Genomic DNA, 20,508 nt, shown 5'->3' with positions numbered 1-20,508 from the left:
TATAAAAGGACCAAACATTGTTGCCACTCTCAACATATAATCTCATACATACCACACTCTCTATAAGTGATTATCAAACCTAAACTAGCTTATTGAGAAATGGCATCTAGCTCAATGTCAGCATCTGGCTCATGGAGTGTTAAGGAAAATAAAGCCTTTGAAAGAGCTCTAGCTGTTTATGACAAAGATACTCCTGATCGTTGGTACAATGTAGCTCATGCTGTTGGTGGCAAAACTCCTGAGGAAGTTAAGAAACACTATGAACTTCTTGTTGAGGATATTAAACATATTGAGTCAGGGAAAGTTCCATTCCCAAATTACAAGAAAATTTCAGCTTCTCATGAAGAGAAAAGGTATCATAATCTAATAATACCCTTATAAGTTTCAATCTAGCTCTAAATTGATACTTATATAGTACACCCTTCGATCACTAATATAAGTCAAGAAATCACTTTTTGGTTCGATGTATCTGATCTATAGTATAAATAAAATATATCAGTCACTCAATAAACTTAATAAGTGATTTTTTACTTATAATTGTGACCAGAGACGTACCGTGTATATATGCATGCTCACACAGCAGAAGTTTATGAAGCAATAGTTAAATATAACTACTATAACTGCAATAAACTTTTTTTTTAAGCTGATTTTCTTAAATCTACTGTTTGATTAATTAATACTCTTTAATTACTTTCTTTTGTAGGATGAGGAACATGAACCTTCATTAACCAACAACTGTGATCAACAACAAAACAGATTTTCTTTTTCTTTTTTCTTTTTGGTTTTTTCACCAACCAACAACTTTTCATGTATCCTAAGGGGTGTTGGTGTAATAGCATTAGAGTATTAGTACTTTAGTAGTACTCATAAGAATCATATTTTACTATGATTCCATCCTTAATTTACTTTCTTGTTGTTGAAGCAGTCTGAGAAGAATCAACAACTGTTTCAGCTCCTCGTTATTAATAAAGTTGTAATTTTGCTTGTTTAATTATCAATAACATATATTATTTACTATTTAAAGAAAATAGTAGTAGTAGTGTATATTTGGTATAATTGTGGATATTCTAGAATCACGATGACCCAAAGTGTGATTTCTGCAAAATCACGGGGTCACTGTGATTCTGGATCAACCATGATCCCAAACATAGGCATAATACATTTAGTTTAATATTTTTTCCATTCATTGAGATTTAAACTTCAATCTTTTTACTACTTCAATTCTATTAACTGAAATCAGTTAAACTACTTGACTACTCGTTGATCATTTACTTGAAGATTAACATATAGAAGTTATCATATATAACTTATAAGGGACTTTCTTTAACTAGTCATGAAGAAACAATTGCAGCTGGTAAATCATGAATCTTTAATACTAAATATGGAATTAGCGGTTAATTAAGACAGTAATCAAGACAAGGCACAATTATAAAGTTTGTTCCTCTTGTAGATGAAATTGTGCTTGATGGAGCTTACTTTACCTCTGGCTTTTACTTTTTCATTGAACATATATAACGATTTGGTATCATGTTACCTTTGTCTTTTTAAAAGTAAGAACTTGTTTTTTATTTGCCAAAATATTAATAAACAAATTAAAAATATGTTTAATCTGATTATAATTTGAAAAATCCCAAGGTATATACCATATAATGGGTAATGTTACGGTGAATCAATGCTTAAAATTATTAGAAATCTAACGACTGTCGATAATAATTTTTAAAGTAAAAATTATGACTCTTCTTGTTTTTAGGACTAAAAAAGTGATATTATTAACACCAATTTAGTACGAGTTAAATTTTTATTATATATTATTTTAATAAACCGGTGTCAATTAAATCATTATTTCAATTATAAAAATAAAAATTAATTAAATATACTTTCAAACATTGGAAACATGTAGTCTTTCATCACACTATTTAGCATGTGTCATGCTAAATTATCACATTTGAATGGAAACGCTTTTTTCTTAACTGTAAATAGAAATTTTAGCGGCTAACTCAACTCAAGTCAATGGTAAGAAAGGGAAACAAATTTCCTGCTCTTACAGCAGGACGCTGTAACAGCCAAGGACCGTTCGATCTGAATCAGTGGCTCAGATTGAATAGAGATAGATTGATCACAACCGTCCGATCAGAAATCAATGGTTGTAATTTGAAACAACGGGAAACTATGTTAATATCTACAGCAGCAAATCTGGATCCGTAAGAAAGCTCCATTTGCGTATTAAAAAAAAGCTCTCACATAAATTTTATATGAACTGACAAAAATATAAAAATTGTTAGGTCAGATGTTATGATTGTAGTTCGAAACTCAGTCCTTCACTTTGTGTGTATTGTATTTTCAACGGCTTGTCATTTTGTCTCTCTATCAAAAAAATAAGGGTCATTGATGACATGACATGTTAGTCATTGTCCAAATGTACGTTAGCTTGATCAAAATTGGTGGAGGAACAACCTTGTCATGAAACATAGGATTACAGTGTCATGGATCATACACATAGGATAGAAAGAGAGCATAGTCATGCTCATGAGATAAAAGTTCGTAGATCATATTTGATTGATAAAAGATGGATGAAAATAGTACAATAGTGACGCTTATAGAGCAATTTTGGGTATTAACCAACTAATAACCAACTCTAACAAACCAATGAAAATTCTAACTAACTAATGAAAGCTCTAACTAACTATCTACTCCCTCCGGATACAATTATAAGAAAAAAAACACTTTTTAGATTCATTGAAAAAATAATGTATCCAGTCTATATTATTGACCAGATACATTACCTTTTCAATGAACCTAAAAACTGGCTTTTGCTTATAATTGTGTCCGGAGGGTAACTAACCTTTTCCAAAATGTGTTAAAGTGAGAGGTTCAAAAGTGTTATTATGAAAGTTAGGGGCCAATATCACAAATTTGTGAAAATTACATGGCTAAAGGTGCAATTTAGCCTAAATATATCTAGAATAAACCAAGAAGACAACAAAAATAAAAATTTAATAAATTTATCGATCCAAAAAATATGTTTTTTTTTATAAGCAATGTTAGTTGTTAATATTACAAATGAAGTAATTAAATTGAAAGACGTTTTTAATCACTTATTTAAATGGACTGAAATGATGCCATTGAACCAATTTATTGTTGGTATAACGACTTTAACTCTATTATTGAATAAGAATGAATAGGATTTTTTTTTTGTCAAATAGTCTAATGACTAAAAATTCCACTTTAAAAGTAAATAAGTGGAGTGTCTGGAGTTCGAACCCCGACTTCTACTTATATAATATGATGTTTCTACCAACTAAGTTAAACTTACGAGTACAATATGAGAATTAATTTACAAATATGTAATGTAAAAAAAAGTTAAAATATATTTTTCGTCTCTATAAAATTAGCGAATTTTTGTTTTTACCACTATAAAAAATTTACATATTTTCATCCTCCAAAAATTTTCTATTTTGTTTCATAATGATCAATTTATGTTATTCTAATCTCAAAGTTAATGACCTTGTTTATATTCATGTCAAAATCTTGTTAAATCTATATGAGTTCATGTTATGTTTAAAATCATGTCAAATTTTTATTTTTTTTTAAAACCAAAATCATGTCAAAATTTTGTTTATTTAAGACTAAAAACAATAAAAATTTTTAAGGAGGAAAACTCACCATAATATAAGATATTTTTATTTTTGGACATAAGTTAGACACAGGTAGGCACGGAACGCGCTTGCCTGCCCCGCTAGTAAGATATAAAATCTATAAATAATTCTTCAGCCAATTTTCTCTTTGTATATTTTTATTGATTTATTATTATTATTATTATTTTGACAAATATTTAATGATTTATTATTAAAAAAATTAAAATTCAAATACTACCATTTTTAGCCAATCATAATAAATATCCGTTAATTCAGTCAAAAAAATATAAATAAATATCGGTTAAAATTCCCCAAAATTACAAACCCGCCTAAATAATCATCACCACCGATTCAAAATTTCTCAGACACAAAAAACACCGCCCTTTTTAGGTTTCCACCGCCACCACCACCACCACCATGGACGACGACGACGATTCACAACAACCATTCTCTCAATCCCAAACCGAAATCTACTTAGCAGGTTTCATAATGGCCAACATCGTCGGCCTAAGATACTACAACGGCACAATCAACGGTCGTGAAATCCTCGGCCTAGTTCGCGACCCACTCAACCAATACGACACAAACGCCATCAAAGTTCTCAACACTCAATCTCTCCAAGTCGGTTTTATCGAACGCTCCGTCGCCGCGGTTCTCTCGCCGCTAATGGATGCTCATATCATTCAGATTGAAGGCATTGTTGGCACAAACAATCGCTCTAAGTTCCGTATCCCTTGTCAGATTCATATTTTCTCTCACTTATCTTCTTTTGATGTTGTTCATGATGCTTTTATTGGTTCCACTGTTCATTTCATTTCGCATTCTGATCCTTCTTTTACTCTTTCTCATTCTGTTGCTGTTCAAGAAACTCGAGCTGATTTAGCCGCCGGAACAAGCGCCGCTGCCGGTAACAATAAAACTAAAATCAAAACCCTAGATCAAATATTCAAACTCGTTCGCGAAAATCTAGCTGCTAAAAACAACATTTCTGAACCGTTAATTCCTCCTTCTAAGTTAATTAAATCAGAATTGCTTCAGCATCAGAAGGAAGCATTAGGATGGCTTGTTCATCGTGAAAATTCCGATGATTTACCGCCGTTTTGGGAAGAGAAAGAGGGGGGTTTTGTTAATGTGTTAACTAATTATCAAACTAGTACACGACCGGAGTCTCTTCGCGGAGGGATATTCGCGGATGGGATGGGATTAGGGAAGACTTTGACAATGCTTTCGTTGATTGCTTTTGATAAAATGAAATGTGGGAAGAAGAGAAGTAGGAGTAGGGTGGAGATGAATAGTACATTGATTGTGTGTCCTCCTTCTGTGATTTCGACGTGGATAACTCAATTGGAAGAGCATACTAATGGTGGTGCATTGAAGACTTATTTGTATTATGGTGATAGAAGGACTCAAGATGCTGAGGAATTGAGGAAATATGATATTGTGTTGACTACTTATGCTACTTTGGGAGCTGAATTGCGGTGTCCGGATGCTGCGGTGAAGAAGTTGGGGTGGAGGAGGATTGTTTTGGATGAAGCGCATACGATTAAGAATGTTAATGCTGGACAGAGTCAGGCTGTTATTGGTTTGAATGGTAAGAGGAGATGGGCTGTTACTGGTACACCTATTCAGAATGGTTCTTATGATTTGTTTTCTCTTATGGCTTTTTTGCATTTTGAGCCTTTTTCTATAAAGAGTTATTGGCAAAACTTGGTTCAACGCCCGCTTACTCAAGGCAAACAGACAGGGCTTAGTCGATTGCAGGTACGGTTTATTAACAATGTATCGATTATAAGGTCATTCTTTGCTTGCATTTGTAGGGGATTGCATACATGGTACAGCAACTATTAGTTTCCTTTTGCTCAGTGAAATGAATTTCAATTTCAGTGTCATTAACTTATTATTGATTATTCTTGTCTGTATTGGTTTGGTATGTTCTTTTTGTGTAAGCTTGTTTGTTTATATGGTTTTATTTACCTTTTTGGTAGGTTTTGATGGCAGCAATATCATTACGAAGAACAAAAGACACTGCGTTGGTGGGGCTTCCACCGAAGATCGTTGAGACTTGTTATGTTGAACTTTCATGTGAAGAGCGTAAACTGTATGACGATGTTAAAGAGGAAATAAAGTCGCTTATGATGCATTATAACAGCAATGACAGACTAGTGTATAGTTACTCCACTATACTAAGTATGATTCTAAGACTTCGTCAGATCTGTACTCATTTGTCGATGTGCCCTTTGGATTTCAAGGCGTGTCTATTTTCTTCAACTGATATTGAAGGTATATTTCCCCCTTTTCCATACAACGATTACACAGAAATTTATTTGTTAGCTTATTTTTCATTTCCCTAATTTCCGGAGGCTGAATTTTGTTTTCAAATTTTAGTTGTAACCATTTTATGATTGGTCATCAGAATCTTTGAATCTTTGAAATTTATTTGATATCAAATTTTTCATTTGTACTGTACTTACTTGCAGCCAACACCTCATATTGTATATGCTTCTTAGCAGAGTTAGAATGTTGTGTCAACTAACACTTTGTTGCTTTCAATTGTTGGGGCATGATTGGTTTTATCATGGAAGCTAATATTGGCACCATTTTATGATTGGTCATCAGAATCTTTGATATCATTAGTGCCTAATAATATCAACACACTATTTCACAACTAAAAAACATAATTTTATCGGTTAAGGATAATGTTTCAAAACCTTGCCAAATTTCATTTCTGCGAAATTGATATGCAGCATTGCCAATTTGTTACTGGTTTCTGGTGACCGTCACCTTTGGTTGTTAAATAGACTTGTAATTTTTAATGTGTTCAAATATCATTTGAGATTTTCCAAAACACTCATTAGTATTACTGCATTGGATCTTCAAATTGGCACTCACATGTACATGTGCATCACAAATCACAATTCTTAAGAGGTTGGATCGCTACTTTTCTTTTGTCAAATTATAAAAGGTACAAAAGAGGGGCGAGGAGGATAGCATCTGTACTCTGCTGCAGACTGTAGAAACTTTTGTCTCTGAATTATTCTGAAAAGCCAGTTTGTGGCTTGCCTAGGCACTATGGCTGTTTTTTCGATTTGTTAATAAACTCTTAACTCTTCCTTTCAATGTTGAGCCTGTGCCTATCCTGCGCCTTAACACTGCAACAATGCTGCACGCCTATACTGCGCCTATGCACCAGCACACACACACACACACACTTTGAAAGGTAGAAGAAGGAACAATGAAAAACAAGAGAGAAACTTGAGAGGAAAATGGTGTTTTTATTGATTAGAGATTGAGATACATCTTTACATCACAATTTACACTATATATAACAATCTCTCAAAAACTAGACTAGTTACCTTGTGTAACAAGTAATTTTCCTACAAGTTAGTTATTCTAACCAACTGCTCTAACTAACTTCAATTACAATAAGGATTGAATTACAAATCAACATCCAAAACTATGGTTTTTTCTTTCTTTGAGAGATTCATCTTAACATGGAACATTTCAACTTTCGGTAGTTGTGAAGCATGGCAAGCATGCCATTAATATTATATGACGCGAGCTTAGATAAAAATAAGGGAAAATATGTTATGGCACTAAAAGTTCCAAAAATCTGTATTCTAGAAGAAACTTAGTTGGTAGTGTTACTTTACTAGTTTGCAGTGAGTCCTGGGAATCCCAGCCCATTCGATACATTTAGAAGTTGTTCTGTCTACATTACAACAGTCCCAATATTAAGCTAACCTAAAGAAATGTAGTTTTGGGAAGAAAAAGATTGAATATCTTGGTCAAACTATATAATCAGAGGATGTTTCAATGCATCCATAGAAAATTGGGTGCATTTTGAAATGACCAATTCCAAAGACTATTAAAGCAATGCGTGGATTTTTTGGATTCCATGGTTGAAGAGGCATTCAGAGAACTACAGAGGACAATAACAACAACCCTGGTGCTGGCTTTGCCAAATTTTGACTTCCTTTCTAGTACTCCCTCTAGTCCTTATTATAAGAGAAGTTTGACTTTTTAGATTCATTGTAAAACTAATGTATCTAGACTATAATATTGTCCAGATACATTAGTTTTACAATGAATCTAAAAAGAAAAACTTCTCTTATAATAAGGACCGGAGGGAGTAATTACTTAGGTAGGAGATAGGCTGCCTGGAGAGGGTTTTGACCTTCAACTTTATCATTTACATTCAAGTATTTGAGACTTGCACTAGTTCCATTTGAGCTACAAGCTGGTGGTAGAATATTTTAATTTAGGAAATCTGGTCAAGGCTACTTGTTGTGAGAAATGAAAGATTTTCTTTATCTTGACATTGAGATTTTAGCAAAGTATTTTGTGATCAAATCTCCATTCCAAGTGCGTGTATAAAACTGTTAGAGGACTCCTCTTATGCATTGATCAACCAGAAATTGATTAGCAATCGTGGCTTTTGATTTTAATGTTTTTTTGGATGTGCTTATCTATAACTAACATATTGTCTTGTGATATTTGATGATTTGATATGAATTCTTATGTCTAGTCAAATTGCTTTGACCCCTTGTAATAAGTTAGGTCAATGCTAACAAGGCCTTTATGCAGCAAACAGATATAATATGGTGTGTTCTACCATACATTGAAACCTACATTTTCTTTAACATCAAGGAGAGTTTTGAAGAATGTATAGTATTAAATATAAGTATTATTTTATTGCACTGACCATGCATATTTTTTACTAAGCAGATGTTTCCAAGAACCCTGAATTGCTGCAAACATTAGTTAGGATGCTACAAGATGGTGAAGATTTTGATTGTCCAATTTGTTTATCTCCTCCAACGGATATTGTAATTACATGCTGTGCTCATATTTTCTGCCGAGAATGTATTCTGAAAACTCTACAGCGCAGTAATTCCAGTTGTCCACTTTGTCGGCGCTCCCTCTCAGAATCCGACTTATTCTCAGCCCCCCCTGAATCTTTCAAGACCGATACTACTGAACTGTGCACACCAGAAGTAGGGTCATCGACCAAAGTCTCTACTTTGATAAAGCTTCTTACAGAATCAAGGGATCAAAATCCAGCTACCAAATCAGTTGTATTTTCACAATTCCGTAAAATGCTGCTGCTGTTAGAAGAACCTTTAAAAGCAGCTGGCTTTAAAACATTGCGTCTTGATGGGACACAGAATGCAAGACAAAGAGCTCAAGTTATTGACCAATTTCAACTCTCAAAAGTTGATGAGCCAATGATTCTGCTTGCAAGTCTCAAGTCTTCAAGTACAGGTATAAATCTTACGTCCGCCTCTAGAGTGTACTTAATGGAGCCATGGTGGAATCCAGCAGTTGAAGAACAAGCAATGGATCGTGTTCACCGCATTGGACAGAAAGAAGAAGTGAAGATTGTTAAACTGATAGCTAAAAATAGCATTGAAGAGAAAATATTACAGTTGCAAGAGATGAAGAAAGATATAACAAGCCGAGGATCTGGGAAGAGATCAAATGATATTGCTGGTATGGGCATAAATGATCTCCGTTTTGTTTTAGGAGAGTAGACATGGTTACACATTTGCTAATTGAAAGTATCTCACTAATCATTATTGTAAGTTACAGTAATTATTAGTGGGATAGTTTCAATTAGCAAATGTAATACAGTAATGATTAGTTGGATAGTTTCAATTAGCATATGTTTAATCATTATCTGTTTGAGTCTCTCAAACGTTTTTGCTTTAGTACTACAGTTCTGAAAAAATATACTTCTAGTCCTTAATATAAAAAACATATTACTTTTTAGGATCATTGGAAAACTAATATATCTAGTTTATATTATAGGCCGAATACATTAGTTTTTCAATGAACCTAAAAAATAATTTCTTTTTTATATTAAGGACCATAGGGAGTATTAGTTGATCTACCTTTTTTATGACCAAAGTATAGTCATTGGATTTCCCAATGTATAATTACTATTTTAAGCATTTTTAACATGTGTCCTATATATTAAGGGCACATATATTAGCATATGATCCGTTCATAGTAGTTTTCATTTGTTATGCAGTTTCCTTTTTAACTCACAAAGCACACGCTCGTGAGATTTCACGAAAATAGAATTTGCTGCATATAGCACCACTGATCTATAATATTATATCGTAGTTAACATGATTTTTTTTTTTATTTCCCTCTTTTTTTTTACAGAAGAAACTTGTAGCATTTAATTAATGATGAAATTATAGATAATGGATGCATGTAACTTGTCTCTTAATAAATTTAACATGTTACTATGAAAATTAAGTCCACATTATTGACCTGCAAATCTCGAACCCACTTCAAAGCAAGAAGTCTTAAGGCCTCTCCAATGTCCAACTCAAGAACGAGAGCGATCTACTCATTTTTGCAAGCACAAATTGACTTTGATCATCTCCAATACATAAACAAATTCCCACTTAATTACGCGCTCTTGAAAATGAGACGTCAACATTGCACTTGTATCGCCCTATAGGAGGCTTAGTCCATATTGCATTATGTTTCTTCTATATTGGTTGTTGTTGCTGCTGCTGCTGCGCACAGCTTGTTCATGTCTTCAACCTGTTAATACAGCTAGTCCACAATCACACATCACAGTCCTTGGATCTGCTTCATTTCTCCCAATTTTATTGTTCCTTTGTTTCCATATAGACCATATAGTGTAAGCAAATACTTAATTCTTTTTGGTATACACAAACTTTGCATTACAGAGAATTATTAAAATTAACACCTGATGCATGATATTCCACAAACCAAGCCTTTGCCAACATTGCATACTATCATTAAGAAAACAAATATGCATGCTATCTTCAACAACCACGTCACAATGCACACAATTATTCAGACGAGGAGTGCTAGCAACACACTCTTTAACAAACACACTCTAACACACTCTCTTCTATTGGTTAAAATTTATATGGGTCCCATAAAAGTTATATGGGTCCACATTTTTTTATGGGACCCATGTGAATTTCAACCAATAAAAGAGAGTGTATTGGAATGTGTTTATTAAAGAGTGTGTTATTAGCATTATTCTTATTCAGACAAGTAATTAGTTTTAAAAAGTCGCACTAATACTTGACTCAAGAAAGTCGCACTAATACTTGACTCAAGAAAGTCGCACTTACTTGACTCAAGAAAGTCGCAAAAGTCCTTCAATATGCTTTAGAAATTAGGGGGGTTTGAAGAGCAATTTTCACACGAGAATTAAAAAATATTTTAGTTGGTTCAAGGTTCAAATCTCACAAGGTCTATAACACATTCACACGAGAATTTCTTTTGTCATCCTAGCCATTTTCTCCCACATCCTACGAATAAGTAGCGGATACCCCTAAAGACACCCTACCAATTTTTTCTATAACGTACGTTATTTAAGTAGTGGACGGCATATTTCAAAATTTCTCAAAAAAATTTCATTTTTATAACATTCGCTGTTTTTCAAAGGTCTACTTGTTGCTAAGTCCACCAAGGAACTAGAGATTTGCCTTCTTTTTCTTTTGAAAGCTACTTCACCACACTAATACCTTCATTAGTCAAAGCTCCATCTCCTTAAATATTTCTTTAATTAAAAATATAGCATATAATAGAATATTACATATTTCAACACATTCTTCTTAATTTTTGCTAAAACTATAAAATTTGGTGTTTGTTAAAGATATAGTTAGTTAGTAATTAGGATGATTAGTTAGTAGTTTCTTGATGCCTATATATAGGCTTTGATGTAATCTTTTACACCGACTTTTCTCATTTTGTAATATTTTTCCTTCATCAATATTATACACTTTTGAGCTATTTTCTCTCTTCTCCCATGAATGTCATGTTTCTTAACGGTGTCGACAAAACAAAATTGAAATATTGAGAGTTTTGTAGGTAATAATAACACAATTTGATCGCATACAAAGAAAGTCACAATTGAATATCAATCTAAATAATAAAAGATGCATAACAAGTTTTATTATTTTAGGATATGTGTGCGTCTACATATAAAAGTGGGTGAAGAGTGTGGTGAATATTAAAGTACTCGAATATTTTAACCCACATCCGATAATTTTGTAAATAATTTCTCGTACTCACGCTTATTTATATTGCAAATTTTTATCCTATCGATTATAAGTATTTTTTTATGGATATCCAACATGTATAGGTCCAAATGACATCCTACCTATTGAGTTAATGCATCTTTAACATAACTCAACTACTTAAATAATTGAAGAATCAATGTTTGACTATAAATTAATAATGAAAAATCTCTCCATTCCATCCTTTAGGCTTATCTGTAGCAATTTAATTCTTCTATTAAGGAAGAAATATTTTTAAAAGATTTGAATTTTAGTTGGAGTTTGGATCCTCTCATTTTGACATATTTGAGTCTATTTGAATCACTAATCTTCTATGAAAATATAGAGAGTTTACACCAAAGTAAAAGGAGAAAAAAAATAAAAAGAGAATTAAGGTTGAGATTGATAAACATTAGAGCATAAGACAAAAAACGATAAAAGAGGGAATCTTCTCCAATCCCTCAGTTGTCAATGTTACCCTTTGTAGAACCACTAGCCAAAGATTAGAGATGTCCCTTATCCCTATCCATTGTGTATAGTGCCTTTCCCTTCCCCATCATAACTTCAAGAAGAATCCACATTAATATTAATATATAGAGTAGTATTTTGGTGCTCAAAATTGTTATAGGACATTTTAATCTCTAAAATTTGTAAGATGGTAAGTTACGAAGTTTTCAACACAATTCAAATCTTTTTTTCTATTTTGTTAATTATTTATAAATTTCAAGAGTATATATCGATCCTCTACAATTTCAAAAAGGTATTTATAAAAAAAAATTATTAAAAAGGTGATTTACACAATTAAATATTTATATTTAGGGTCAAATAATAGTATTCCTTTCTTTTTCTTACTATCTTCTTTTCTTCTTTTTTTTTGAAACTTTTCTTACTATCTTCTTGAATTTTGCAGTTTATTACAATTTATTTGGTTGTTTCTCTTCTACTATATTGAACGAAATGCAATAATAAGTTATGCTTAAAAATAATAGATGAGCATATGTAGGGGTTTTTATAGTTAAATATTAACATGTGCACCAATGACACATGTTAAAGAAGCAAAAGTAGAAATAATATATTGAAATTAATTTATTCATTTAACTTCTTAAACATTAAATATATTTTCTAACATTAAATATAATTTTCTATATTTAGGAGCACATGTTAACATCATCCTTTTAGATTTTTTAAGAGAAGTTTTCGACCCTTTCACCACACCACCCATAACTATCCGATCATGCTTCATTAATTAGACATAATTATGTAATCATAGACATATAAAAACGCAGACTTCAATAGAATTGCATTTTAAATCTTGTACTACTAGTACTACTTTCTTTAATATTAATTAATACTCCTACTTTGTTTAATTTAACAACAAATCTCAGTACTACTAGTACCACTAATTACCCTAAACAAATTAGTATAATTAGGCGTCTGAGTAATTATCCATTATTGAATTGAATTTTTTTACTACGTTTTTATTTTTTTGGTCAAGACCTAGACCGTTTTGTCCCACACGACAATTATAATACTACACGGCTGCATGGTATACACGTGCATAAATCCCCCTATCAACTAAAATTGATAATGTTAAAAAAAATGAAAACAACTAAAATTAATAAGGATTTAATTGATATGCACTGACGGTGTAAAATAATTTTACACTGTCAATTAATACCAACCATGTTTTCCGCCACATCACCCTACTTCACCCCATTTTCTTGACATGACATGGCAAAATGATGGTTATTTATTGAACGATGCTGTAAAACTATTTTACACCGTCAGTGCATATCAATTAAACTCAATTAATAATGTCAAACAACTACCTTGTTGTAGACATGCACGTCTCAAAGGTCCATTGCTAACATGGTCCAATCCATCAAAGACCATTCTTATTTCTTAACACCTCTCAATGTCTATCGACATAGACGGGTGGCATTCGCAAATCGCAACGCCCCTACATTACTCTCCAACCGCGTGTCTCTAAGCCGGATCTGGATGCCTTGCAGTCAGGGAAATCATGCAGTCATCCCACTTTAATTGTCCAGATTCAAAACTCATCAAATAAATAAAAGACATAAATAAAATCAGTAGTTGAGATTTACCTGCAGTCACTATTTGACTACGGGGAATCCAAATCCCTCTAAGCCCCATACATGTGCCCCTTTTGATAACTAACAAATATACACTTTTTTCCACCTAAAATAATTCTCTCAGTCTTTGTTACTCCTAACATTTATCTTAAAAAAACGTTGCTCAACTTCGGCCAACCATTTCAATTGTTTAGATCATGCTTTTATTTCTTCATGGATTCGGTCATTCAGATTCACTGCAATCTTTGACTTCTAAATTCGCACAATTAAGTAACTTTGGACTATTAGAAAAAACAAATGATTCACTATTAATATATATCAAATCTAGACTTTCAATTTTTTCAAGAATCGAAATTACTTTTGATATGCATTTAATCTGCTAAAAAAATAAACATAATAATGTCAACTGTACTGTGTTTGATTTTAAAACTATCTCTTAGACTGAATAAACTGGAAGACATGGGACTAGACAAAATATTCTCTACCCAAGTTATCTAAAATACTAAAATAACTTATAGTGACTTCTAACTATAGAGAGATCATCATAACCATTTTTTGTACGGTAAAGGTGTAATCTATACTAAAAATATAAGAAACATATATGTAGGCTTGATGTTTACTATAATACTATATTTTAAATAATTCCAAATAATATACTAGTAGGAAATTACTATATATTGAGAGTGAGACAAAGTACATGTGAATTATAAAAATAAAAATGAAGTAACGCGTAGCTACCTTCTGTGGTTCATTACATTTTCACGATTCACCCTTGACTTTGCTGATAGAAAGAAGAGTAGAGTGAGTCAATCTCATACCCACGTGTTTTTCTTGTTCGTCAAACACGACCATTGACTAAGGTCCCATGTTCAATCTTCGCCGTCGGATTTTCGCACTTTGACATTTTTTTACTGTCAAATCATTCATTCAGTCACAAGAGAAAATAAAAACACCGCGTTGGTCCAGTTTTTGACATCATGCAGTTGCACCTTAAAAACGCCGTATGTTATAATGGTCCCCTCCTATTCTCATTTTCATTGTGATTCACGTTTCTGACGCACATTTTTTAAAATATACCAATCTTAAAATTTATTTAGTGCTCGTTTGGTTATCCGTCAAACGGCTTTAAACGCGAGTCTGCACATCTTAAACGCGATTTTATCATAAAATAGGTGTTTGGCTCTTTGACTTTTCAAATCAATTCTACCCCTCAAACGCAATTTTGATCGAAGCTGGTAATCGTAGCTTTCACGTCAGGGAAAATTGATTCAGACTCAAATTTGTTATTTATTATTTGTTGTCGCTATTTTACCCTTTCAAAATTACTGGTTAGATTGTTCCCGTTCTTGTTTCCTTCCCTGGTTATTTTCTCCAATTTTTCCAACATAACTGATTGCGACAGTGACTCAGTGAGTTTTCCAAGTTTTTTTTTTACAATGACTCGGTGAATATAATATGTGACTCAGTGTTTTTCTAATAATTGACTCGCGAGAAAATTTCAACTATTAATACAAATATCTTAATTAAAAAAAGGCATATATATTTTTCATAAGACGTCTGCATATTTATATTTCACTTAAAAAAGAGAAAAGAGAAGTGTCTATATTTTTTTTAATGACAAAGAGAAGTGTCTTATATTAAAAACCCATTTTGGTAATTAACTACCCCAAAAGCAATTTTGATATAAACTATCCAAACAATATAAATTGGTGAAAATCACTTTTACTAAATGTATCCAAATATAAATCAATTATGTTCAACTCACTTTTAACCAAAATCAATTCTCTTAAACTCAATTCTATCAAACTCGATTATCTTCACCTTCAAACCAAACACACACATAGTCTATGTTTGGTTACGCGGTTAGAACAGTCCAACGCGCTTCTACCTCTTTAAAACGTGATTTTGACATGTTTGGTTCTCCATCCACATGCTGCCGCGGTCGTACGTTTTATGTTCAAAATTGATTTTGAGTGAAGCTGCTTTTTCTAGCTTCTAAAAATCGAGTCTCCCTGCCGCAGAAATAAATAACATGATTTGTCTCTTTTACCCTCTTTGGATTGAACTGCATCAATAATTCTAATCACTTCTTTTAACATACTCCCTCCGTCCCGATTTATAAGAGAAAAAAAAAAACACTTATTAAGAAATGCATTTAATATTCTAAAATCTATCAAAAACATAATTTTGTTTCCAAAAGTACCCCTATTAACTTATTCCATAAAAAAACAAAATCATTTAATATCCTACTCCTAATTTCTAAGTACCCCTAATAATTAATTGTTTTGGAAAATATAACAAGGGGTATTTTTGGAACTATAAAATTAAATTGGTCAAATTTGAGTATTTTCCCTTATAATTTGGGACAAAAAAAATGGTCTTTTTTCCCTTATAAATCGGGACGGAGGGAGTACCTTTTTATTTTTGACAATTTCTTTCACTTACCTGAGCAATTTCTTTGAGAACTCCATTGCTCCATTTATTCTAATCACTGTTTATTGTTATCTGCGTCATTTTTGTTTTGCTGTGAAGATATTTTGGGTGTGTTGAGAACAGGTTGAAACTTGAAGATGACACTTTTTTCTTTTTTTTTAGAAGAAACGGTGCTTTTTGTTTTCTAGGCCCATTTACAAAGCCTGTCCTACAATTGATACAATATTTTAATTTTTTTTTTAGCAATTGATACAATATTAAATAAAGTTTTAACTAGTTACCAATTGTTCTTTTAACTAGTTACCAATTGATACAATATTTTAAAAAACATTTAGAAATTTTGAATTTTCCACTATTTTATATATAGAATAATAACATATTTCTATACAATATTTTAAAAATTGATACAATCTTTTACCCCCTTATAAAATATTATATATTTTTTTGACTAGTATTTCCATTTATTAATTTGAAAAATTACATAAATATTATTTAAAAAATTATACAGCATAAATTTAAATAATTATTTTATGTTAAATTTTAAAAAATTATTTAAAATTGAATAAAAAATTGATCTATCCACACATATGTTAATACCCATTTTGGTCATTTACATATTCAAAAGCAATTTTGACACAAAATATCCAAACACATCTTTATACAAAATCACTTCTGTTGGGAAGGTATCCAAACATAAATCACTTTACATTAAACTCACTTTTACTCAAAATCAATTATACAAAAATCAATTCAATCAAAATCAATTCTGGCCACCGCTAAACCAAACATACAATTAGTCTCTTAAAATTCACGTTTCTGACGCACATTTTTTAACCTCAATAATATATATTTGGTCTCTTGATTTATTTATGATTTTATTTTAGTTATATAATTATTTTTTATTTCATTTTGATTCTGTAATTCTATTTACTTCTGTTAATCAAATTGATCTTTTTTATTAATTTTTATTAGTTCTATTAGTTAATTTTATTTTTTTTGAACAGCAGTTCTATTAGTTAATACCTAAACAACATTGTGGAGCGGCCGAGTCTATTCATCACTTTCATCTCCTACAGTACTTTTGATTTCCTTTGGGCATTTTGGTTCGTTTGTGGATTGACATCTCATCGGTGGATTCCACTTTTTTTTTTTTGAAAACTTGGTATTCGACTCTAGGATCGACTAATCCAAGGTGACCAATCCTACCACCCACTTGCGGGGGCCATTTAAAGCCAGAGTTTTTTTGTTCTGTATGGACTTAGCCCACTGAAATTGGCACCAGGGGGAATCGAACCTGAAACCTTGAGAGGAGCATAAGGACCCAAACCAAGACCACTAGACCAACCCCAAGTGGATTCCACTTCTTTACGTGATCACTTTGTTCAGTTTACTTATTCAGCAGGTGGATCTCGAGCATGTCGCTCCTTTTTGCAACTCATTTGGCTTGCTTGCGTTTGAGTTGTGTGCACGGAAAGAATCATAGATTATTCATAGGCTCAACAATCGCTTCTCATCAATTTTTGGACAAAATCAAGCTTTTCTCATTTAGGTGATTGAAAACGATGAGTGTTACTTTAACTTCAAACTATATATCATAGTTGGTGGTCTAGTCCTTTGTTTTGTTTGAGCTTTGTATAATTTGTTTATGGTTCTCTTTAATTATGTGACTCTTTGTAAACCTATATAGTCTACCTTAGTACATTTTTTGTTGAGGAGACTGTTTTTATTAATTAATATATCTCATTTTCATGTCAACTTTTAACAAATTGTTCTCCATTTAAATAAGATGTAAATGTGTCAAATTTTAAGTGAAGAACAAATTGTTTACGTAAGGAGCATGGAGGTTTGGGGGTCAGGCAGTTGAGGGAGTTTAACTTGGCACTATTAGGTAAATGGTGTTGGAGGATGTTAGTGGATCGAGAGGGGTTGTGGTTTCGGGTGTTGGCAGCTAGGTATGGGGTGGAGGGAGGGAGACTGCGAGATGGAGGGCGGCGAGGGTCTTCGTGGTGGCGAGAGATTGCGAGGATTAGGGAGGGTGTTGGTGAGCCAGGGGGCAGGTGGTTTGGGGAGCATGTGGTTAGGAGGGTCGAGGACGGCTCTGATACTCTTTTTTGGACAGATCCTTGGTTGGATGAGACTCCGTTGTGTGAGCGATTTGGTCGTCTGTATGTCTTATCAGAGACTAAGTCGTTTACGGTGGCCGAGATGTTCACGTTAGGGTGGGGGTTAGATGGGGCAGCGTGGGTGTGGCGGAGGCAGTTGAGGGTGTGGGAGGAGGAGATGTTGGGGGAGTGTCAGACTTTACTTTCTAACATTTCACTGCAGGCACAAATTACAGATAGATGGCAGTGGCAGCCAGATCCTGATTCAGGTTACACTGTTCGGGGAGCTTATGAGCTTTTAACTACTTTTGATTCAGTTACTGTGGATGACGCGGAGAACCTCATTTGGCATTCTCAGGTCCCATTAAAGGTCTCCATATTTGCGTGGCGTTTATTGCGGGACAGGTTGCCCACTAAGTCAAACCTGGTCTCTCGAGGCATTTTATCTTCTGCAGCACATTTATGTATTTCTGGATGTGGGGAGGCAGAGTCAGCACATCACCTATTCATTTCGTGTAGCTGTTTTGGTTCTCTTTGGGCTTTAGTTTGCTCTTGGATTGGCGTTCCACTGATGAGTTCTACTACTATTCGGGATCACTTCGTTCAGTTCACTTATTTAGCTGGAGGATCTCGAGCACGTCGATCTTTTTTGCAGCTTATTTGGCTCGCTAGCGTGTGGGTTATATGGACGGAAAGAAATCACAGATTGTTTACAGGCTCAACCAGTACTATCTCTCAGTTGTTGGACAAGATCAAGCTGTTTTCCTATCGGTGGTTGAAGACGACGAGTGTTACTCTAGTTTCAAACTACCATAGTTGGTGGTCTAGTCCCTTGTTATGTTTGAGTCTTGTATGATTTGACTGTTGTATTTCTTTCATGGACTAATTGTAAACTTTGGTAGTCTATCTTGGCATACCTTGTGCTGAGGAGGCTGTGTTAATATATATCTCATTTTAGTTTTTTCAAAAAAAAAAAAGTAATTGACTTCAATTTTCTCCTAAAAAAAATAGTGTTGCATGTTATCCAAAAGAGTCCTTAAGAATTTGAACATTTCAACATCAGTATACAAAATAAAATACATAACAAATATTTTATAACCGGTTGCCTAGGTCCATCAAAATAAAATATTCAACAAATATTTGTCACTAACTAATATAAAAAAAAAAGACAAATATTATTTTTTTGAAGCAAAATAAGACAAATATTTGTCACAGGTAAACAAAAAAAATACCTGACAAATATTTATTATTTTTTACAATATAATAGTTTTTTCTTTCACATTAATTAGTGACAATTACTATTTTTTTAATCTTTTTTAATAATAATTTCCTTGTGGTACTTATCACTTTAATTAATATATATAGTCAGGATCCGTTGACACCGACTATAAATTTTATAAAATCCACAGTTAGATTGAAATTTTATATCATATAGATCATTTATGTAAAACTTCAGACAAATCCAAAATCATTTGATATGTTATTGAGATACATCAAAATTAACAGTTTGTGTCTTTTTTATATGTCGTTAATCTTTATGTGTCGCAATAGCATATCAAATGATTTTGGATTTGTCTGAAATTTTTACACAAAATGATCTATATGATATAAACTTTCAATCCAACGGTGAATTTTATAAAATTTATATCAGTTAAAACGTTATTGAATATGTACAAAAAAAAACGTTATTGAGAGGTGTAACATTTAGTATCAAACTAGTTGATCCTGACCATATATATATATATATATATATATATATATATATATATATATATATATATATATATTCATCATCATGTAAAAATTAAATGTAAATTACTCAATAACTTTAAGCCGATTTAAAACAAATCTAGATTCTTTTTGCCCACCATTTTTTTACACTAGATAATAATTTTGACAAAGTCCTAACTAGGTAATTAAGTAAAAATGCCGAAGGAATAAAATAGATTTAATAGGCTTCAAAAGATTAAAGTTTTGGAAAAATATAAAAATATAAATAAATTAATAAGATGCCCTTCATTCAAAAAATAGATAATACAACACGACAACAATTCCTAATACATAAAAAGACAACAAAATATCAATAATACTAAGACTCAAGCTTAATCAAATCACATACATGAATCTAGGTAAACATTTGTGCTTGAATTGAAATTAATTAAGAACAACATGAAAATATGAATATAAA

At 32.4% G+C, this 20,508-nt stretch overlaps 2 protein-coding genes across 2 annotated transcripts; both read left to right on the top strand.

The window, feature by feature from the left end:
* On the top strand, nucleotides 1-1,023 carry LOC123890584 (protein RADIALIS-like 3). The gene is made up of 2 exons (XM_045940224.1): nucleotides 1-353; nucleotides 704-1,023. The coding sequence occupies exons 1-2, from the start codon at nucleotides 100-102 to the stop codon at nucleotides 726-728; spliced, it is 279 nt and encodes a 92-aa protein (XP_045796180.1). The 5' UTR covers nucleotides 1-99; the 3' UTR covers nucleotides 729-1,023.
* Nucleotides 1,024-3,953: 2,930 nt separating this feature from the next.
* LOC123889949 (putative SWI/SNF-related matrix-associated actin-dependent regulator of chromatin subfamily A member 3-like 1) lies at nucleotides 3,954-9,647 on the top strand. The gene is made up of 3 exons (XM_045939474.1): nucleotides 3,954-5,396; nucleotides 5,621-5,915; nucleotides 8,361-9,647. The coding sequence occupies exons 1-3, from the start codon at nucleotides 4,053-4,055 to the stop codon at nucleotides 9,164-9,166; spliced, it is 2,445 nt and encodes an 814-aa protein (XP_045795430.1). The 5' UTR covers nucleotides 3,954-4,052; the 3' UTR covers nucleotides 9,167-9,647.
* Nucleotides 9,648-20,508: the final 10,861 nt, after the last annotated feature.

This window comes from Trifolium pratense, linkage group LG6 (assembly GCF_020283565.1).
Source record: "Trifolium pratense cultivar HEN17-A07 linkage group LG6, ARS_RC_1.1, whole genome shotgun sequence".
NCBI classification, from domain to species: Eukaryota; Viridiplantae; Streptophyta; class Magnoliopsida; order Fabales; family Fabaceae; genus Trifolium; species Trifolium pratense.
The sequence above is the reverse complement of the archived record's forward strand: the minus strand, read 5'-3'. Positions and strand labels throughout refer to the sequence as shown.